This window comes from Mastomys coucha, unplaced genomic scaffold (genome assembly GCF_008632895.1).
Source record: "Mastomys coucha isolate ucsf_1 unplaced genomic scaffold, UCSF_Mcou_1 pScaffold21, whole genome shotgun sequence".
Classification (NCBI taxonomy): Eukaryota; Metazoa; Chordata; class Mammalia; order Rodentia; family Muridae; genus Mastomys; species Mastomys coucha.
In genome coordinates, this window is record NW_022196904.1 from 23906075 (window position 1) to 23929043 (window position 22969).

Below are 22969 nucleotides of genomic sequence, written 5' to 3' on the forward strand. Positions count from 1 at the left end.
GATGGTGGTGGTGATGGTGGTGATGGTGGTGATGGTGGTGGTGGTGGTGGTTTTGGTTGTATTACTCTTGTTACTGGTTTTGGTTTGGTTTGGTTTTTGACATCTTGTGGGATAGCATAGCAAAGTAGATTCTGTTATTTCTCCTATTTACAGATGAGTGAACTAAAGCCCAGAGAAGTTAAGCAAATTAACTAAAGTCACACAGCTAGGAGGAGCTAGAGATATACTCAGGTAGATATGCTCTAGAGATGAATTTTAGTCACTGATCTGTAAGGACTGGGAAATAAAAGGGAGCGGGGATTTCTGCTTTGTTTGTTGAGAAAGAGTCTAATGCATACCTCTGACCAACTCAGAACTCACTATGTAGACCAGGCTGGCCTAGAACCCACAGAGATCCACCTGCCATTGCCTCCTGAGTGCTGGGGAAAAGGTGTGTACCACCACGCTCAGCAGAAAATAGTTTTGATTGAGTGAAAATAAAAACAGCAAAAAAATGAGAATATAGCTGAGTCAATGTGTAGAAGGCGGTTCGTAGATTAAATAGTTTATATTAGATTAAAAAAAAAAACAGAAAGGGAGATGGCTCAGTGGGTACAGGTGCTTGCAGCCAAACCTGATGGCTAGAGTTCATTTCCCGGGACTCACATAATGGAAGGAGAGAAGTGACTCCCCCAAGTTGAACTTTCACCTCCACATGTGCTCCCGCCCACAGAAAATCAGTAAGTGAATGTAAAAGACAAACAATGCGCAAACTAGGTCTTAGAGGGAATGTTTCCATCCTGCAAAACCAGCAGAAGAAGAATCAGTTAAACCCAAATCCAACAGCAGTCAGAGCCCTGACAAATGAGCAGAGTCCAAACACAGTAAAACCCTGTCCCAAAAAAAACCCAAAACCGAAAACAAACAAACAAAAGAAAAATCAATGAAACCGAAAACCGAAAGCCGCTCTTCTGCAGAGACTGAGAGTTCATGAGAACAGACCAACGCACTGCGGTGGTTGCTTTTGATCCCAGCAGAGCTGGGTGGATCTCTGTGCATTCTCGGCCATTCTGTCTACACAGTGAACTCCAGGCTATCTAGGGTACATAGTGAAACCCTGTAATCAAAAAAAACAAAAAAATCTAAACAAACAAAAGAACCTCCTCCCAAAATGATTGAAAGAAGAAAGATTAAGAGGGGGCTGGAGAGAGGTAAGAAGCTAAGAGCATGGGCTGCTCTTCCAGGGAACTGGGGTTCAATTCCCAGCTCCCACATGGTGCTCAGAAGTCTGTAACTCCAGTTGCAAGGAATCCAGTGTCCTCCTTCTGGCCTGGGGAGAGGAGGCACCAGACATGCATGTGGTAATCAGACATACCTGCAGACAAAACACTCACAAAATAAAAACAAACCTCAGAGAGAGAGACAGAGACAGAGAGACAGAGAGACAGAGAGACAGAGAGACAGAGACTGGATATACAGACACAAAGAGGATTCTAAGGGAATATTATAGATAATCTAGGTCACTACACATAGTAACTTTAAAAACACAGACAAATTCTTTGAAGATGGTCTGGGAGGTTAGGGGTACAGCTCAGTGGGAGAGCACATGTTAGTGTGGGCCAACTGAAGTGTCTGCCTAGAATCCCCCAGTGAGGGACTGGGGGGCGTGGCTGCACAGTAGAGCTCTTGACTCAAACGCTGCAAAAATCAATCCCCAGCACCACAAAAAACTGACCTGTGAGTTCACTGAAATCTGACCCGCAGCACAGGAGTTAACCCAACATGGCTTGGTTTACAGAAGCCTGAACTTTACTTACCACTTTTGTAGGCTCAAGGAAGCATCTGTTTCTAAAAGCAGTCTTTACTTGTCCCTTTGTCGTTTGATTATTGAGACAGGATCTCAGTCTGCAACCCAAATTGGCCTGGAGATGTGTGGTCCAGGCTAGCCTGCCACTGTGAGTGAGGGGATTTCAGGGGTGCGCCACCACCCCAGCTAGAACAGGCTTTCCTCTCAGAGTTCTCCGCCTGGGTTTCTGAAAGCAAGGATTAAGAGAAGAGACGTATCTGGTGTGCTCTTTGGACAGTGAGATATTATGCCGTAAATGTAAAGGAAATATCCCCGGTGTGCGTCGTTTGCTTAGCCCAGGATACCTCCTATCCTGTCTTTCTTTGGTGGAATAGAAGGGTTCTTTCCTGATCTCCAGCCTCTGCACACGCCCCGCCCCACTACGCATGCTCCTTACCTTACAGTCTTACATTTGAATGCTAAAACATAAACTACTACACTCCTCCTTTCCTCTAACTCCAACAGAGAATAATTAAACCACTTTTTTTGTTGTTTGTTTTTTATTTTTTGTTTTTTCCAGACAGGGTTTCTCTGTGTAACCTTGGCTGTCCTGGAACTCATTCTGTAGACCAGGCTGGTCTCGAACTCAGAAATCCGCCTGTCTCTCCCTCCCAAGTGCTGGGATTAAAGGAGTGTGCCACCACTGCCCGGCTAAACCACCTTTTTCAAGTTTATTTCTTCTATTTAAAGATGCTCTTTATTTTTTAAAATATCATTTATTTTTATCTCTAAACATTTATATGTGTGGATGTTTTTCCTGTTTGTGCACTCTATGTGTGCCTGGTGGCAACCGAACTTATATCCCCTGGAACGGGAGTTATAAAAAGTTGTGAGCCACAATGGGGAACTGGAAGAGCAGTTGGTGCTCCTGCCTGCTGAGCCATCTCTCCCACTGTTTCTTTTTTTAATTAAAATATAATTATATCATTTCCCCTTTCTCTATCCTCACCCCAACCAAATTCATGGCCTCTTCTTCTTTAATTATTATTGCTACTTATACACACACACACGTGTGTGTGTACATAAATGTATCTAAATTATTTTTAATGCTTTTATATAGATGTATTTATTATACACACATTCATGTATACATGCAAACATACCACAACATGGCTGGGGAGGTCAGAGGACAACTTGCTCTCCTTCCACCATGTGGGTCCCAAGGATTGAACTCGGGTCATCAGGCTTGGCGATATGCGGCCTCAGCTACTGAGCCGTTTTCCCTACCCACTGCATCTTTTTAATTCACTCAACAAATTGGTAGTTCACATTAAAGGAATATACACACTATAAAACACTAATTAATCATCCACTGTTATTGTCGGTACAGAACTGCAGTAATATATTGTTGTCCTTAAAATGTCACTCAGAGGCCAGGGAGTTGACTCTGTGGTTAAGAGCATTTGTTACTATTGTGGAGGCTTTGGTTCCAGCACCCATATGGTGACCCACAACCATCTGGGCACCAGGCATGCACGTGGTACACACACACATATGCAGGCACAGCACCAGTACACATAAAAAGCAAATCTTAAAAAAATAAATAAAATGACCCTAAGAAGCCGTGCGCCATTCCCATGATCTTTAAAGTCAGCTGGAAAGCTTAAGAAGTCCCGGGATCCTTTGGGCTTATCGGATTCCTGGTATTAATGTTAATCTCCCTCTCCCCCCACAGGCCTGGACCAGGCTCCTGAAGATACAGACCACCAGCTGCCCACAGAGCAGCCTCCTGGCAAGTGCCCCTTCCCTGAGCCCCTCCCTTCTCTTCACTCAGACTCCCCCACCCCACCCCCACCCCCACCCCACCCCCACCCCCTGATCACAGCTGCCTAGGAGTTAGCTGAATCCCTGCAGACTCCCACGCACTCACGCCCTTCGGCTCTTCTTGCTAAAGTACTATCCTTTCTCTTCCTAAGCTGGCTTAACTCTCTCTTGCAATTCTGGGCACCAAACCCAGGTCTGTGCCTGTCCATGTCATGTAAGCAAGCACTCTGCCACTGGGGTATGTCCTGAGGCCCACTTTTCCCCTTTTGTTGAGACAGGGTTTTGCTATGAATTTGCAGGTAGCCATCCCCCAGCTGCCAAGTGCTGGATTTACTAGTGTGAGCCATCCTACCTGGTATAATTTAGTTTACATGCATGCGCCTCTGTGTGTGTGTGTGTGTGTGTGTGTGTGTGTGTGTGTGTGTGTGTATGTATTTGAGTGTGCCTGCCTCTGAAGTTTGGTTAGGCTGGCCAGAGAGAGCTCAGTGAACTGAGTTTGGTTCTAAGCACCCACATTGGGTGGCTCACAACTACCTGTAACTCCAGTTCCAGGGGCTCCAAGGCCTTCTTTTGGCCTTTGTGGACGCACGCGCGCGTGCAAACACACACACACACAAACACACTTGCCATTTATGCACACACATTAAAACAAATGAATAATAATAATTATTAAATCTTAATAAAACAATGACCTCTAGATTCACTGACAGACCTGTCTCAAGGGGACTAAGTAGAGAATGATAGAAGACACCCAGTGTCATCCTCAGGCTTCTGCAAAAGTACACACACACACACACACACACACACACACACACACACACGCGCGCGCGCGCGCATGCACACAAGCATGCACACACGTACACACTCATACACACACATGCATGCACACAAGCATGCACACATGTACACACTCATACACACACACTCACACACATGCATGCACACAAGCATGCACACACATACACACTCATACACACTCACACACATGCATGCACACAAGCATGCACACACATACACACTCATACACACTCACACACATGCATGCACACAAGCATACACACATATACACACTCATACACACACACTCACACATGCGCATGCACACACACATGCACACACAAACATGCACACATGTACACACACTCACACATGCGCATGCACACGCACATGCACACACAAACATGCACACATGTACACACACTCACACACGCGCATGCACACGCACATGCACACACAAGCATGCACACGTGTATACACACTCACACACATGCATGCACACAAACATGCACACACGTACGCACTCATACATACACATTCATACACATGTGCACCCATAGCAGACTCACATGCACATGCACACACATACACAGCCACAGGTGTGTGCTCACACACACTCACACATGTACACACTCACATATGCACACACAGCAGACTCACACACACATGCACACCCATACATGAGCACACATATACACCCCCACACAAACACATACACATATGTGCACACATGCACATGCATGTGCACCCACAGCAGACTCCCATATGCACACACACATACACACACACACAATCACCAGCAGTCTCCATGCTTGTACAGCCATGCTTGTTCAGCAAGTGGTCTTCCTCCTGAGCCATCTTCCCAGTCCTGTCTTAATTCTAAAGGATTGCTAGCTAGTGCACGCCTCTACTCCTTACTCTCCAGAGGCTGAGACAGAAAGGTCACAAGTTTGAAGTATGGGCTGCGTGGTGACATACCCCCACCCCCAAAAGCAAACAGCAGCAACTAAAACAAGAGCTGTCTCCATCCACACTCTATGAGGCAGTTGTATCAGTTAGCTTTAGTTGTGTAACAAAACACCCCAAAGGTGGAGGCGTCTAGCAACATACATTATTTTCTGTGATTCTTTAAATCTGCTGGGACAGTTCAGGCTTGGGATGATTCAATCACCCCTATGGATGTACTAGACTGGGGCTGAGCTCAGATGGCTCCCTTCTCATAAGTGTGGCAGCCATCTTGCTCGTGGTTGGGACAATGTAAGTACTGCTCCTTAGAGTGCTCACATGGAGATGGCCATGGGGTCCAAGAACAGCAAGAAAGATGAGCTCTGGCATACCAGTGCTTCCCGAGCTTCAAATCCAGTCATATTAGCTACTGTCCCCCGCAGGCAAATGGCATGTCTCAACACGGAGCCAGTGTGGAAGGGGATTTCTCAGTCACAACAGGGCTCAGGTGGAGGGGGGACCCACTGATAACGGATTGACTTGAGAAAGAAGCCACCTGCCTTTGGGTGGAAAGAAGGGGTCCTGGGACTGGGGCGATAGCTTGGTGCGTAGAGCCCTTGCCGTGCAAATGCGCGGACCAGAGTTCAGATCTCCAGGAGCTGCATGAAAGCCTGGTGTCGCTGCACACAGCTGTAACCTGGGGCTGGGGAAAGAGACAGGCTGAGGCCAAAGGCTTGCTGGCTCGCCAGACTAGCTGACGCAGGGGGCCCAGGCTCAGTGAGACAAGACAGAGGAGCCAGGGACGTGCTAGAGGACCCGAGTTCCGAGTTCCACGCCAGGACCCACATCGGGTGGCTCCGGAGGATCTGACACCCTTATATGACCTCAGCAGGCACAAACAAACACCCACACAGAATTTTTAAATTAAGTAAGTCTTTAAGGTTAGAGAGATTGCTCAGCGGGTAAGAGCACATGCTGGTTTTGTTTGTTTGTTTCTTTTTACAGAGGACCCAGGTTCAGTTCTCAGCACCCACATGGTGCCTTACAGCCATCTATACCTCCAGTTTCAGAGAGTCTGACAACCTGTTCTGGGGGCACTGCACACACATTGTTTATATACATACACACACAGGCAAAATACTCATCCACATAAAATTAAAATTAAAATTAAAAAAATCTTCTTGGAAATTAAATTGGTAGCTGAAGAGATGGCTCTGTGGTTAAGAGCACTGGCCGCACTTCCAGAGGAGCTGAATTGGATTCCCAGCATCCTTTTGGTGGCTTACCACACCTGTAGCTTCAGCTCTAGGGGATCTGATGCCTTCTTCCGACATCCACAGGCACAAGACACACAGATGATGCACATGCGAGCAAAACATTAATACGCGTAAAATAAATAAAAACGATCTAACATGCATATGCATTGAAATAACGCAGAAAGCAATAGAGGAAGACACTGAGCATCAAACCCCAGCTTTGGATTCTCTCTGAGTTCCCAGGTCAGGGGGATGGCGCCACCCACCCTTAGGGCCGGCCAGCCTCCCTCTCAGCTAACCAGTTCTGCAGAGTTAACACATCCTGACGTGTGCTGCACAAGTGTCCTAGGCGATTTGGGCATCGTTAGGTTGGCACTGGACTAACTAACCCTCAGTCACGGACAGGCGTTCTCAGAATCCCAATCCCAGCCCGTTCCCGGATGCTGGGGGTTCACCAAGGGGCATCTTTCGCTCCCAGGACCTCCGAGGCTGCCCCTGCTGCCTGTGCTCTTTGCAGTTGGTGGTCTTCTGTTGCTCTCCAATGCCTCCTGTGTTGGGGGACTCCTCTGGAGGAGAAGACTGAGGCGCCTTGCTGAGGGTGAGAAGAGAGCTTTCTCCGAGTGGGTGGGGACGCTGGGGCTGCCGCACGGTACACGGCTCTGATCCAGGGGGGCTTGAGCAGAGTCTCTGAAGCCCTCCTTTCTCGTTTCTCTCAGAGATCTCAGAGAAGACAGAGGCAGGGTAAGCGGGAGAGCCTTGGGAGTGACGGGTGGCAGACTCGAAGCCAGCTTTCATCGTCACTTTCGTTCTGGAAGGTCGGAGGAGGACCGGATCAGGAATGAATATGAGGAGAGTCAGTGGACTGGGGACCGGGACACAAGAAGCTCAACGGTGAGAGAGGGGGGCCTGGCAGCCTCCAGCCTCAGCCTCAGGCTAATCAATGCCATCTCCTGGGACCTGAGAGTCAAGGGAAATGGCCTTATCTATGGGTTGTGTGTGTGTGTGTTCATGTGTGTGCATATGCATGTGTGTGACAGGTTAGCACAGCGGAAGTGGACCCACATTACTATTCCATGAGAGACTTCAGCCCCCAGCTTCCCCCGACACTGGAAGAGGTGTCGTATCGCCAAGGTGAGTCATGACCACCTTTCCTTCCAAGCTCTGCTACTTACTTCTTTATTACTGTGACCAAAATACTCCCAGAAAACAGTCTAAGGAGTCCAGATTCCCACTGCCTCGCTTCAGAAGGTTCCGTCCGTGCCTGCTTGGCCCCGTTACATGTGTGGCAGAGGAAAGTTGCTCTCATCATGGCAGACAGGAAACAGAAAGTGAGCCAGACAGGAAGGGACCAGAGGCAAGAGATCCGCTCCCCCCGCCCCAGGACACACCCCAGTGACCTACTTTGTCCAGCTAGGTACACCCTCCACTGAAGTTTCCAGAACCTCCCAGAACAGCACCATGAACCATGAAACCCCAACATATGAGCCTTTGGGGGAGACACTTTCCCATCCAGTCCTCATGTCTACCGACTCCCGCCTTTCGCAGGTATTGAAGATGAGGACATGGCCTTCCCCGGACACCTGTACGATGAGGTGGAGAGAGCCTATGGCCCGCCTGGGGTCTGGGGACCCCTCTATGATGAAGTAGAAATGGTAAGAAGATTCTTATTACCAGGTTGTCTAGGTTGGAACCCCCCCTCCCACTGTGTGTATTGGTTAGAAGACGCCACTGTGACAAAGAGACCCCTCAATGCAGTGGCAGGGAAAATTAAAGTGGCACACCTTCATCCAGATGGGGTGGTGCATGCCAGAGAGGAGGAGGAAGGAGAAGGGGAGTTCAAAGCTAGCCTTGACTCCATAGTGAGACTCTGTCTCCACCAACCAGAAAATGAAGTCTGTCTTTCTCAGTAGCTACTCAGGTGGAGTCCTGCTGTGTCCCAGTGGTTTAGAATGCAGGGCTCTCCCCCTGGATCCCTCTGTCATTCTCTGCCACACCCATTGGCAGGGTCTGCAGGCACAGGTCAGTTTACTAAGGGGTGGAAAGACCAATCAGCCAGAGAAGGACAGAGAGAAAAGCTGTTAGAGAGACCCAGACATTAGCCCCTCTGCTCCCTTCTGACTGACGGTCTAGCCGCTGGGGCCGGGGACTGTTATCTGTAGCTCTGCCACTGTGGGAGAATGGAAGAATGAGTTTCCTTGGATAATTAGGCATCTCCACCACACTGGTTAAGCCACTAGAGAGAAAAATCTTTTTAAAAAAGGGATGTATTTATTTTATGTGAGTACACTGTAGCTGTCTTCACACACACCAGAAGAGGGCATCAGATCCCATAACAGATGGTTGTGAGCCACCATGTGATTGCTGGGAATTGAACTCAGGACCTCCGGAAGAGCAGTCAGTGCTCTTAACTACTGAGCCATCTCTCCAGCCCGAGAGAAAGGATTTTTTATTTTTTTATTTTTATTTTTTATTTATTTTTTTTTTGAGACAGGGTTTCTCTATGTAGCCCTGGCTGTCCTGGAACTCACTCTGTAGACCAGGCTGGCCTCGAACTCAGAAACCCGCCTGCCTCTGCCTCCCAAGTGCTGGGATTAAAGGCCTGCACCACCACCGCCCGGCTGAGAAAGGATTTTTTAAAATGTATTTGTTTATTATCATGTGTGTGTGTGTGTGTGTGTGTGTCATGGTGAGCATGCATGCACAATGTACATGTGAATGCCAGAGAACAACTCTGTAGGGACCATCTTCTTCCACCTCTGTGTGCATCCCAGGAATCAGACTCCTGTCTCCAGACTCTTATGACATGTGCCTTCACCTGCTGTGCTGTCTTGCTGGTCCGAGAAAGAACATGTTGGTTCACTCAGCTGAAAAGTTAGATGCTAGAATTGTCTTCGGGCACAACTAGGCTCAGAATTTCTCCTTCACTGTTTCCCAGCACAGCCAGATTTCCATCCCGTTAGATCTGAAATCATCAAAGAAAGAGAATGTCTCTTTTCCATGTAGTTTCCAAGGCACAGGGCAGCCATGCAATGGTCCACCTTTGGTCACATGCATGCTGAGACAGGGGATAGAATATACCATTTGGTTTACAGGCTCCTGATTTGAGACAGGGCTTCATACAGCCCCGGTCTGGAGTCAACTTTCCTATGTAGCTTAGGATGTCTTTGAACTCCTGATTATCCTGCCCTTATCTCCCAACGGGGTATTACCTGTGTGAGTCACAGTGGCTGGACATTGTACCATTTAGTTGGTGTTCATCTGTGGGGTCAGAGATTACAGGCCAATACTCTTCAGTACACTGGGAAGAGAGTGGGAGAAGGCAGAGAACTTAGAATGACGTGAGGATGGTGGCTGAGCAGGTGACAATGGCAGGAGGAGAATGTGACCTTTCACCCACCCACTGCATCGTGCCAAGGGAGAGGAGACACACGCCTAACATTCAACAATATGGTGGCAGCGGCTTGTCTTCCCCACACTCAGGAGGACTGGGAGTTAAAGGCACAGTAAGACTGTGTCTCCAAAAAAGGAAGAGGAGGAGGAGGAGGAGGAGAAGGAGGAGAAAAAAGGAGGAGGAGGAGGAGGAAGAGGAGGAAAAAGAGGAAGAGGAGGAGGAGGTGAAGGAGAAAACAACAACAACAAAATCCAACAAAACAAAACAAAGAGCCTGACTCTTTCCTGAGCCCGACCAATGCTCCAGCACCTCTGGTGACAATTCCTCAGACCCTGTCCTGGCTCCTGGGACAGAGCTGCTGAAGCGCTGTCCGTGGTGCTGGAACATAATCCCCCAGAAAATGGGAGTAGAATCTGCGGGATGTGTCTGCACAGGGTCCAGAGAACAAATATTTTGGCTTCTGGGAACATATGGCCTTCCCCTAAGCTATCATCACTGTTGAGGGTTAGAAGCAGTCACGGGGCATGTGTGCATGAACACATGAGACTATAGCCCAAGAGGACTTTATAGTTGGGTGTTGAAAGTTGAATTCCAGTTAATTTTTATACACCACAAATACTATCATTCTCTGACTTCCCTTAGCATTTTTAAATTATCAACTTGTTTATAGCTCTTGAGCAGATGAGGGCAGCTGTATTCACCTCCTGGGCCAATGCTGTTCCAAGGTTTGCTAAATCAAACATTTATTTTCTCTGAGTCCTAGAACAGAGTACACACCCCCAAACGACCACCCTATATGACCCTGCCCCTCTCGTCCATTTAAAATTAATTGCTTGTGTGTGCCTGCGTGTGTGTGGGGGGGGAGGTCTTGGGGTTGAACACAAGTTGCCAGGCTCGGTGGCAAGTGTCATTACTTTCTGAATCACCCCACAGCGCCATACTTCTTTTGAAAAGATCTAAAGTCTCACTATGTAGCCCAGGTTGGCCTTGAACTAATGGCAATCCTCCTGCCTCAGATTTCAAAATATTGGAATAATAACAGGCTTTAGCCACCACAACTGGCTCTCAGTTGTTGTTGTTGTTATTGGGTATGAGTGTTTTGTCTATCTGTATATTTATCTTTTGTCTCACTAAGAACAGGTAAGTTCTTAACTCAAAATCCTCCTGCCTCAGACTTCTGGGTGCTAAGATTAGAAGCATATGCTACCACGCCCAGCTTTAATTCTTAATTACAGACACAATTCCCCTGGCAGGGAGATGAGAGTGATTATAATGAGCTGTCTTCATGATCGCCTGTCTGCTTATTTCCTAACTTCAACTCTCACTTTACCTTGACTTCTCTCAAACTGCACTTTCAGACAGACAGACAGACAGACAGAGCACATTAGTGAGGTGAGGTTTGTGAGGTTTGTTTCTTGTTATGTAGCCCTGGCTAGCCTAGAAGTCTCTATGTAGCCCAGGCTTTCCTCAAACTCAAAACAAGAACACTAGGATTACAAGTATGGGCCCAACAACGGGTTTGTCATGGCTTTTCGGTTCTATGTTGGTTTCAGTGGCACTGGGAACTACACATAAGACCTGGTGCATGCATGGCAAGCCAGTGTGCTGAATCATCAGGACTAAAACACTTTTGTTCCCTGGGAAGCTCATCAGGGCTATGCGTCCCCAGAGCCAGAGCAGAGTGACATCCCACAGGGCATCTCTGCAGCTCTAACCCCACTTCTTGCCTGTTAGGACCCCTATGACCTTCACTGGCCTGAGGTCAAGTATGAGGATCCGAGGGGGATCTACGACCAGGTGGCAGCAGACGTGGGTGCTGGGGAACCTGGTTCTCTGCCCTTTGAGCTGAGGGGACATCTGGTGTGAGACTCTTCACGACACCCGTTTCCTACTGCCTTGGTATGTCTTGCTCCAGTGGCCCCGTGCATTCCCTTCCTGCTGAGCTCACTCTGTGCACACCCATGACACTAACACACTGGCTTTTTCAGGAGAAGACCTGAGGGGATGCGTGCAAGTGACAAGAGGACTCCAGCTGGCGTCTGGGATGACTAAGACTCCTTTAATTGGAATGTGGCTTCTCCCAAGAGACAGGATCATTTGAAAATGACATTTGAACAATGAAAATCCACTTTAGGGGTCATTATACTTTTCAAAAGTAAACTTTTTAGAAGTAGGAAAGACCCATTTAAAGTCCTGTTCCAAGCCCAGGGGTGCACCCAGTGGGAGAGCATATGCCTTATTTAGCATGTGTGAGATTCTGGGTTGCAGGTTGCATCCAGCCCTGGCACTACACACATACGAAGCTGGACTTGCTGGCCCATCCCTGTCCTTTCAGCTCTGCCGGAGGCTGAGGCAGGGGAAGCACAAGTTCAAAGCCACCAAATAGGAGCTGGAAACATGGCTCAAGGGTTGAGAGCTCTAACCGTAGTTCCTGCCCTTGCTGAGAACCTGGGTTTGGTTCCCAGCACCCAAATCAGGTGGCCCACATCACATCTTCATCTCTAGGCAATCCAATGCTTTCTTCTGACCTCCATGGGCACCTGCACTCATGTGCACATACCCACACATAGAAACACGCATAGACACACAATCACAGATAAATCCAACCTGGATGGTGGCCCACACCTTTAATCCTAGCATTTGAGAAGCAGAAGCAGGGGAATTTCTATAAGTTTAAGGCTTGCAACTTAGCGAGTTTTGAGCTACGTAGTAAAACCCCGACTCAAATATTAATTTTAAAAGCTTCAGAATTAAAAAGGTGGGATGGCTCAGTGGTAGAGCACCTGCCTAGAATCTCCCCCGGTGAGGAGCTGGGGGTGTGGCTAAGTGGTAGAGCCCCTGCCTAGAATCCCCCAGTGAGGGGCTAGGGGTGTGGCTCAGTGTTAAAGCTCTTACCTGGCATGCACAAGGCTCTGAATTCCATCCCCAAAACAAAACAAAAACCCCAGTCCATTTTAAGTTCAGTTACATCTGAAGTAGTTAATACTAATAGGCAAACTTATTTGTCAGATCTTAGCTGTTTTCGTTTTATTTTCCACAGTTTGTGAAATATATATGAACTGGCATGCAAACAGGAACATATTGTAGAAAAAGGATATAGTTATCAAAGAATGAACATTTATGGGCAAAGCTTAGAGACCACACACTAGTATATACTTAGAATTAGAGGGTATGGTAGCTTCAATTTATTTTTTAAATAAAAAAATGCACGTTTATAGAGTTTGAAAAGGGTAAGCTCAGACTTAAATGTTGACACTGGAGGAATGTGGGTAACGCAGAATGAAAGTTAAAATTGAAGAGTTGATTGATGTAATGCTAAGTGGTGACATCACAGAAGCAAGAACATGATTGGCGGCTGGCCCTTGGGGCTATGGAATTCTAGATGTTCCACTTTGGAAAAAAAACATTTACAACACACTTATTTGCTTGTCTCTGTGTGTGAGTATGTGTGTGTGTACATGCGCGTGCCACCTGTGCATGCTCATGCACCTGACAGTGTATGCCACACAAAATAAATAAAATGTAAAAATTAAAGAGTAGACAAGCTGGACTTCGTAAAAATGAAAAACTAAGCTGGGCCTGGTGTTACATGTCTGCAATCCCACACTTGGGAGGCCGAGGCCAGAAATCAGGAGTTCCAGTCCCAGAATGCATGTTGGATGTCTCGCAACTGCCTATTCCACCAGCTCCAGGGGATCGGGCGCCCTCTGCTGGCCTCCACAGCACCCTCATGTACACATGTATACAAACACATGCACATACACTTTAAAACCCAACGATGTAATTATATAATAGTATCAAAAGAAAAAAAATAACACGAATAAAATAAAATCCTGAAAAATAAAACAGCAAAGAAAGTTGAAAGCAGCAATAGCTGTCCAGAAGGTGGAGATGCGAATAATGACGCTGAGATCTAGCAATGTTTCTTTGGGGCTTAAGTCCAGAAAGAATCAAAATGAGAGAGCTCAAATCAGTGTTCCTCAAAGTGAGAGCACAGCCCAAGTGGGTTTTTTTGTTTGTTTGATTTTTGGTTTTTGTTTTTATGTATGAGTGCTCTATCTGCATGTACCCCTGCAGGCCAGAAGAGGGCATCAGATCCCATTATGGATGGTTGTGAGCTACCATGTGGTTGCTGGGAAATGAACTCAGGACTTCTAGAAGAGCAGCCAGTGCTCTTAACTGTCGAACTATCTCTCCAGCCATCAGACCAAATGTTTTTTTAGCAAATAAGTGAGCAAAAGAGGGGTGGATAACATGACCTTTGTGTGTGGGAGTGCATGTGCACACGGATACACACGGCTGTGGAGGTCAGAGCACAGGGATCCTCCTCCACCACATTCTACCTCTTTTGTTAGTTTGTTTGTTTTTCCAGACAGGGTTTCTCTGTGTAGCCCTGGCTGTTCTGGAACTCGCTCTGTAGACCAGGCTGGCCTCGAACTCACAGAGATGAGCCTGCCTCTGCCTCTCGAGTGCTGGGTTTAAAGTTATGCCCCTCCACACCCAGCTCAATTTTTTTGTTAATATTTATTTTATTTTAAATATTTGTTTGCTTGTTTGTTTTAGTTTATGTGTGTGGGTGATGGTTGCCCCTCACTATGCATGTACTTAACCTTGAACCATTCTTTAAGAAATGGTTATGGACCGATCTAGGTCCTCTGCATATATGGTCTTCTTGCAGGACTCCTAACAGCCGGAGCAGGGGCTGCCTCTGACTCTGTTGCCTGCCTTTGGGACCCTTTGCCTCCTGCTGAGTTGCCGGATCCAGCCTCAGTACAAGGAGAGATGCCTAGTCTTACCGCAACTTGGTATCCATGGAAAGCCCTTTTCTGAAGAGAAATGGATGGGGGAGGGGGCAGGCAGAGGCGCGGTGGTGGGGAGGTGGTGGGAGGAGAGGAGGGAGGGCAAGCCGTGATCAGGATGTGAAAAATAATTTAAAAGTAGCAAAGAAAAGGTGGTTAAAGGTTAAAGGTCACCGTTAAGAGTGAATGAGTACTGACTGCTCTTGTAGAGGACCTGGGTTCGATTCCAGTACTCACTTTGGGAGGCTCCTGGCCACTTACAACTCCAGATCAGGGGATCTGACTCCATTTTCTGGTCTCCTGGGGCATCTGCATGTATGAGCACATATCCACCCCCAGACACATAATCCAAACTAATATAATGAAAGGTTTGTTTTTGTTTTTTAAAGTGGCTAAGTTAGAAGTTTTTATGTGTATTTTTACCACTATAATTTGTGTGTGTGTGTGTGTGTGTGTGTGTGTGTGTGTGTGTCCTGCTAAGTGGTTCTCCACCACTGAGCTGCATCTCTTCCCCCACCGCACCCCCCTCTCGGCTGCCCCTGCCGTTTTGAGACAGGGCCTCACTATGTAGGCCAGGCTGAGCTGAAACTCTCAATTTTCCTGTCACAGTCTCCCTAGTACTGAATTACAGGCACGTGATTCCATGTCTGGGTATTACAATAACATTTTGTTGTTGTTTTGTTTCGAGACAGACTATGTCGCTGTGGCTGTCCCTGCACTCACTATACAGAGCTGTCTGGCCAGGAACTCAGAGACCCACCTGTCTCTGCCTCCAGAGTGCTGGGATTGAAGGCGTGCGCCACTGCTGCCCGGCTACAATTACATTTTAGGGGTGGGGTATCCAACCAGCTAAATAGAACAAGTGGGGCTTGCTTGGGTGAGATGAGATTTTCTGGTGAAGAAGGGAGGGAGAGACCCACCTGTCAAAGAGCAAGCGCAGACGTTGGTGCAGTTTCCTTAGATCTCCACAAGGGGGCGGTACCAGCGCGTTTGAAAAGACTTGATCTAGCTAGGGACTTCTACATCGACCAGATGCAGTTCTGGAGGTTCGCGTTAGATCTGGGCTAGAGCTAAACCTGGTCGGGGAGTGGGGCCCTTCTATAGGTAAACAGTCCCTGAATTAAAGATTCATTGTCCACGCTGGCATTGAGGCAGAGGATTTCAGGAGTCCATTGAGGGAGGGACCTTCTTGAAACTGGTGTGCAAAATCAAGTTCAAGACTGTAGGTGGTGGGAACCTAGGCTGGCAATCTGGCAGAAGAAACAAGAAGGACATCTTCCGGGGTTTATATGCCATCCAATTATGAAAGCCGTTCTGCAGCATAGCGGATGGCATTTACGAGTTATTTCAGCGTGCCAAGCTGTATTCTGAGTTAGGGGTTGATTTGTCTGTGAGCGGGGCTGGAGACAGAGCCCTGGGCCAGAGCTCTCCGCAGAGCCAAGTCCCCAGCCTCTAAGCTCTTCTTATAGTCGCTTAGCTGTCACTTAGCTATCCAGTGCTTTTGTCACTCAAAGCCGCCCCTGCTTTTGCATGAACTTGCTTTGGGAAACAGTGGATTAGAGCGCTGTACAAGATACGAGATAGTGCACAACCTGAGGTGACCAGAGTCTCCTTCATCCCCAGTGGTTGTCATAAAGTGTAATCCAGTCAGCAGCTGTGAGAGGGCTCTGGGTCCTCCCACGGTAACAACTTTTGTGCTATTAGTAAAACTCTCTCTCCCTTGATCTGCCCCCAAAACTTTGTTCAGGAATTTTTGACGAGACTAACATGGAGGTACACTCCCAGCCTTTGGGAGACTGAGGCAGAAGGATCATGAGTTCCAGGCCAACCTGGAATTTATGGTGAGTTACAGGCCAGCTTAGACTATTCAGCAGGACCCCTTCTCAAAGCACAACAATCCAAAACTCCCCACTCCGAGCCCTGGGCAGCTTGCTGTGTTTTGTGTGTTTTACACTGGCAGACACCAAGCACTCTATTGAGCCTCTTCTTCCTTACATTCGGTTTCATCTTAATTGTTTTTTTTCAATTATTGCATTTATTTGTTAGTGTTATGTGGATGTGTGCCAGCAGACACATGTCACAGAGTGCATGCGTTGATTAGAGGACAACTTGTAGGAGTCGGTTCTCATTGTCCACCTCATGCGTCCCAAGGATGGAACTCAGGCCACCAAGTTGGTCAGCAAGCACCTTTGCCCACTGAGCCATCTTAGCGGCTCTCGTTATTTATTTATTTATTTCCTCTATGTATGAATATTGTTTCTAGCATGTTTGTGCATGCACCCAAGGGTGTCGGATCTGGAATGGATGGGTCCTGGAAGGGTAGCCCATACTCTTAACTGCTGAGTGGTCTCTCCAGCTCCTCTAATGTGTGTGTGTGGGGGGGTGAGTTGTTTGGGTGGTTTTTGTTGTCTTTTTTTGCTTTGTTTGAGGCAAGGTATCAAGGTAATCCCCCTGCCTCAGCCTTTTCCATGCTGAAGTTATGGGTGAGGCACCACGCCCAGCTCACGTTTCAGTTTTACACTGCTAGCTCAGTGTCCTTGGTTTAATGCGTCTGTGACCCCACAGGAGTCCCGCCCAGTGGAATATGAAGAATCTCCAGCCCGTGTCATCCTCTAGGGCGATGAGCATATATAAATACATCTTGAGCATGGTGTTCCATGCCAGTACTTGGGAGCTTGTGGTGAGACAGGAGAATTGCTGTGAGTTCAAAACCATCCTGGGTGTGAAACTTTGTTTGTTTGTTTACTGTAGTGGAGATGGAAAGATGGCTCCATAGTTATGAGCCCCGGAGGCTTTTCCAGAGGACCCTCATTCAGTTCCTAGCAACCATGTTGGTTGACTCAAGATTGCCTGTAACTCCAGCTCCGGGTGGATCTGAGGCCTCTCAGTGGGTACCTCCATTTATGTACACAGACAGACAGACACACACGTAATTAAAACAATGAAAAATAAATCTTTAAAAATTACTCTAAGGTGTGCACCTTGCAGACTTGGCAGATAAAAAAAAAATTAAAACAAGCAATCCAGTGCTGGAGAGAAGGCTCAGCGGTTAAGAGCACTGACTGCTCCACCAGAGGTCCTGAGTTCAATTCCCAGCGACCACATGGTGGCTCACAACCACCCGTAAAGAGATCTGACGTCCTCTTCTGGTGCGTCTGAAGACAGCTCAATGTACTTACATATAATAAACAAAAAAATCTTTGGGCCTGAGAGAAAAGGAAAAAAATAAAACAAACAATCCAGGGTTGGAACGATGGCTCAACAGTTAAAAGTACTGGCTGCTCTTGCAGAGCACTGAAATTAGGTTCCCAGCAACCACGTGGCCACTCACAACCCTCTGTAGCTCTAGTTCCAGAGGATCTAGTGCCATCTTCTGGCCATTGAGGGCACTGCATGCATGTGGTACTCAGACATTTGTTCAGGCAAAACACTCATACATATAAAATAAAAATAAGTAATCTTTAAAAAAATAAAAATAAAGAACTTGGTGGCGCATGATAATTCATTTTTTCATTGCTGAAGAGCACCCATTGCCTGAGTCCCTTTGCATACCCCTCGATGCCATCAGCCAGTCCCGTTTGGTGGACATTTGGGTTGTTCTCATCTGGCATTAGGGTCATTAAGGACATTTTTTTCCTGATACCCATATTCAGGTTCTGTAGACTACGTGTTTAGGTTAGACAGCAGGGCTGTGGGCTAGGTGTAGTTTAAGTGTACCCAATAACTGCGTACGTCTCCTCCCTGAAAGATAAAATCATCGAAGCAAGAGAGGTGACATTACTTAGCGGGGATTGCAAAGCCCAGCTGCCTTGAACCTGGGGTTCCCTGATCTCGGGCCCAGCTGCTTATTCAGCAATTCAAGCTGGACAGCTGAGATCTGTTGCACTGTCAGGCTGAAGGTTATTGGGGGCTGCCACTGTGGGGGTACACGTCCTGTTATTCTGACCTCTGTCCCTAACCATTAATTATTAACCCTCCACCCCCACCCCAAGAGCCTGCCATCCTAAAGATTTGCCCAGTTAATCAGTCACTGCCCCCCAGGCTGGGCAAGGGGCAGTTGGTACAGCTGCTGTCTGCCTGGCCCCTTCCCCTAGTGTCGTGGTCACCAAGCACTTACAATGGTCTGGACGCGTCTGTTGCTGTATGGCCACTCCAAGCCGTCCACAGGTGGCTGGCAGCCCCTGCGCTTTGATGGTGGGGCCTTCCATCTCAAGGGAACCACAGAACTGGCACGGGCTTTGCTAGTGCTTCGCCTATGCGCCTGGCCCCCTTTGGTCACTCATGGACTAGCGGTGAGCAGTAGGTAAAAGGACTGGCCTGGAAGTCTCCCAGACCTAGGTCTGAGCATGCGCTCCCTGTCACCCAGTTTCAGGCCTGGTCTCAGCGACTCCTTGGATCCCGGGTCTCGGGTGCACTTCTCCGAGCATCCATCTATGGGCAGTTTGTGGCCGGGGAGACAGCAGAGGAGGTGAGGAGCTGTGTCCGGAAGCTGCAGGCCCTGGGACTCCAGCCCCTGTTGGCAGTGCCCACCGAGGAGGAACCAGACTCGGCTGCCAAGACCAGGTGAGTAGAGAGACGAAGGGTAGAAGGGAGAATAGAATGGGTAGGAAGGGTGCTTCCAGGGTCTGGAAGCTGACCTCCACTGGCCGGGCAGTGAGGCCTGGTATGAAGAGAACCTTAGTACCATGCTGCGCTGTGTGGACTTATCACGAGCCCTCGTGGACGCTCACGGCCCAGCCAGGAACAGCCTCATGCAGCTGAAGGTGACCGCGCTAACCAGCCCTCGGCTTTGTGTAAGTGACAAGTGAGATGGGGGTGGGGATGTGGAGGTGGCTGCCCACCAGGCCACCCTCACCATGCCAGGCACCATCCCATTTCAGAAAGAGCTATCGGCTTGGATCCAAAAACCAAGAGGCTCCTCGGAGCTGATCCCTGAGAGGCTGGCAGAGGCCATGGACTCGGGTCGGGTAAGGAATGCAGGTGCTTGTCGACCTGGATAAATATGGGTCTCGTGGAGTTCTAAGGGAAGTGTTGGGGTGAGGAGCCATCCAGAGGAGGGATCAGAACCACTTCTCTACAGAGGACAGGACGTGAATAAGACCTATTGGTCAGTTGCTGAGCATGGCCATGCATGCCTGTAATCCCAGCACTTGGGAAGCTGAGGCAGGAGGATCAAGTCGTTGAGAGCAGCCTGGGCTATAGAGTGAGACTTTCCTCAAGAGCACAGGCTGGAGAGGTGGCTCAGCAGTTAAGAGCCCTCTTGGACAGGACCCAGGTTTGGTTTCCAGTACCCACATGGTGTTCACACCAATCCACAACTCCAATTCCAGAAAATGCAGCCCTCTCTCCTGACCTCCATAGGCGCCAGGCATACCTGTAGTGTGCATACGAGTATGCAGGTCAAACATCTATAACAAAGCTTAAAGTGTGTGTGTGTGTGTGTGTGTGTGTGTATGTGTGTGTATGTGTATGTATGTGTGTGTGTATGTGTGATGTGTATGTGTGTGTGTATGTGTGTGTATGATGTGTATGTGTGTATGTGTATGTGTGTGTATGTGTGTGTAAGTGTGTGTGTATGTGTGTGTATGATGTGTATGTGTGTATGTGTATGTGTGTATGTGTGTATGTGTGTGTGTATGTGTGTGTATGTGTGATGTGTATGTGTGTATGTGTGTGTATGTGTGATGTGAGTGTGTGTATGTGTGTGTATGATGTGTATGTGTGTGTATGTGTATGTGTGTATGTGTGTATGTGTGTGTGTGTGTATGTGTGTGTATGTGTGATGTGTATGTGTGTATGTGTGTGTATGTGTGATGTGAGTGTGTGTGTATGTGTGTGTATGTGTATGTGTGTGTATGTGTGATGTGAGTGTGTGTGTATGTGTGTGTATGTGTATGTGTGTGTATGTGTGATGTGTATGTGTGTATGTGTGTGTATGTGTGTGTATGTGTATGTGTGATGTGTATGTGTGTATGTGTATGTGTGTGTATGTGTATGTGTGATATGAGTGTGTGTGTGTGTGTATGTACATGGTGGGTGGTTTTGTTTTTAAGACAGAGTCTTATGTATCCCAGGCTGATCTTGAACTCTCTGTATAGACAAGAATGGCTTTGAACTCCTGATCTTCCTGCCTCCACCCCACTAGAGATATAGGCATGTACTCTTGTTTCTGGTATAGCTGGTCTTTGCTATTTTGTGGGTTCTTCTTTTTCCTACATTGATCCCTCTCCACGCTCCTTCCCCGTCACTCCAGTTTCATGCCCTAACACTAGAGCTAGGGCATGAAGGATGGAGTGGAGAGAGTCCTGAATCTAATTTCTTTCCTTTTGTTTCTTCTTTGAGCATGACTACTAACAAACCACAGCCAACCGCACACACATGTGACCAACAACCACCAAACCTGCCTCTCTGGGTCCTCGCATCTATATACCCCCTGAGAAATTCCCAGAATTCCAAACCTCACACAAGCACAGAAACTGTCTGCAGCCGGCAAAACTATGTCTCTGCTAGAGCATGAGGCAAATCCTAGTCAGCTGCTGCAGACAGTCCCCATAACCCGCACCTGGGATTAAAAGAAAAACAAGCCTTATAATATTTCTCTTTTTTTTCAAGATTTATTTATTATTATATATAAGTATACTATAGCTGTCTTCAGATGCACCAGAAGAGGGTGTCAGATCTCATCACCAATGGTTGTGAGCCACCATGTGGTTGCTGGAATTTGAACTCAGGACCTTCGGAAGAACAGTCAGTGCTCTTAACCGCTGAGCCATCTCTCCAGCCCATCTTATAATATTTCTATATTTTTCAAAGAAACCGAAATCCCAGAACTCTCACTACACTCTTTTTTTTTAATATTTATTTATTTTATGTGTATGAGTACACTGTAGCTGTACAGATGGCCGTGAGCCATCATGTGTGTGGCTGCTGTTGATCTCAGGACCTCTGGCAGTCCCGCTCGCTCTGGCCTAATTTACTGCAGCTGTCGTCAGACGCACCAGAAGAGGGCATCTGATCTCATTACAGGTGGTTGTGAGCCACCATGTGGTTGCTGGGATCCGAACTCAGGACCTTTGGAAGAGCAGTCAGTGCTCTTACCCGCTGAGCCATCTCGCCAGCCTCCCACTCTGTTTTTTTTAAAAAAATAAAATAATAAGTTTTCTTTAATCAATAAGCAGCTACACAGGTATGTGCTTCCTGCACATAACTCTTATGTGACCAATGGGATATTCCTTTTCTCTGTGTGTGTGTGTGTGTGTGCATGCACGCGCGTCTGTGTTTGGAAACAGGATCTTACCACATGGCCAAAACTGGTCTGGAACTTGCAATCCTTCTCAGCCTCCTTACTCTTGGGATTACTAATGTTTACCATCATGCCTGACCATTCATTCATTCATTCTTCCATTCATTCATTCCTTTGTAATATCCTAATATCCTGTTTCTGTGTGTGTGCGCGCGCGCGCGCGCGCGCGTGCGTGCAGGCGGGTACATGTTTGTGTATGTCCATGCACACGTGTATGCATGTTTGTGCATGCATGTGTACGTGTGTATGTGTGTGTTCATGCACATATGTGCAATGTGGAGGTCAGAGGCTGGCAACAGGCTTTTTCCTCTGTCACTCTCCATTTTACTGTTTGTTTGTGTTTTGTTTTGTTTTGAGACATGTCTCTCTATTCAGCCTTAGCTGTCCTGGAATTGAATGAGTAGACCAGGTTATCTTCAAACTCACGGAGATCTCTCTGCCTTTGCCTCCTGAGTCCTGGCATCAAAGGTGTGTATCACCACACCTGTCTAATAAACTCTTCCTGGCTTTTTGGTTTTGGTTTTTGTTTTTTTGAGACAAGGATTCTCTGTGTAGCCCTAGCTATCCTGGAACTCACTCCGTAGATCAGACTGGCCTGGAACTCACAGAGATCCACCTGCCTCTGCCTCCTGAGTGCTGTGATTAAAGGTGTGCGCCACCACATCTGGCTGTCCCATTTTATTTTTTAATAGGAGGTCTGTCGCTGAACCTGGAGCTCACCATAATGGCTACACTGGCTGGCAGGGAGCTCCCAGGACCCAAGTGTCTCCATCCCTGAAACTCCAATAGGGTTAGAGACATGTACTGTTTCACCTCAGACCCTCACAACCATCTAACAAGAGCTTTTATCCACTCAACTGCCTCCCTAGCTCCCACTCGCATTGAGATTTTTGGCATGATACATGTATA

The 22969-nt window shown here is 47.6% G+C and overlaps 2 protein-coding genes across 2 annotated transcripts in view; both read left to right on the forward strand.

Moving 5' to 3' along the window:
- Window positions 1–11824, forward strand: part of Nphs1 (NPHS1 adhesion molecule, nephrin) — a 28458-nt gene extending 16634 nt beyond the window's left edge. The window contains exons 23-29 of the mRNA XM_031384251.1: window positions 3501–3557; window positions 7046–7165; window positions 7284–7308; window positions 7383–7458; window positions 7605–7698; window positions 8104–8219; window positions 11693–11824. Of these exons, the coding sequence (XP_031240111.1) occupies window positions 3501–3557; window positions 7046–7165; window positions 7284–7308; window positions 7383–7458; window positions 7605–7698; window positions 8104–8219; window positions 11693–11824 (620 nt within the window). The remainder of the gene's footprint in view (window positions 1–3500; window positions 3558–7045; window positions 7166–7283; window positions 7309–7382; window positions 7459–7604; window positions 7699–8103; window positions 8220–11692) is intronic.
- Window positions 11825–18855: 7031 nt separating this feature from the next.
- The window catches only part of Prodh2 (proline dehydrogenase 2), a 12306-nt gene continuing 8192 nt past the window's right edge, over window positions 18856–22969 (forward strand). Inside the window, exons 1-4 of the mRNA XM_031384252.1 lie at window positions 18856–19049; window positions 19124–19320; window positions 19412–19550; window positions 19638–19724. Of these exons, the coding sequence (XP_031240112.1) occupies window positions 18876–19049; window positions 19124–19320; window positions 19412–19550; window positions 19638–19724 (597 nt within the window). The 5' untranslated portion in view covers window positions 18856–18875. The remainder of the gene's footprint in view (window positions 19050–19123; window positions 19321–19411; window positions 19551–19637; window positions 19725–22969) is intronic.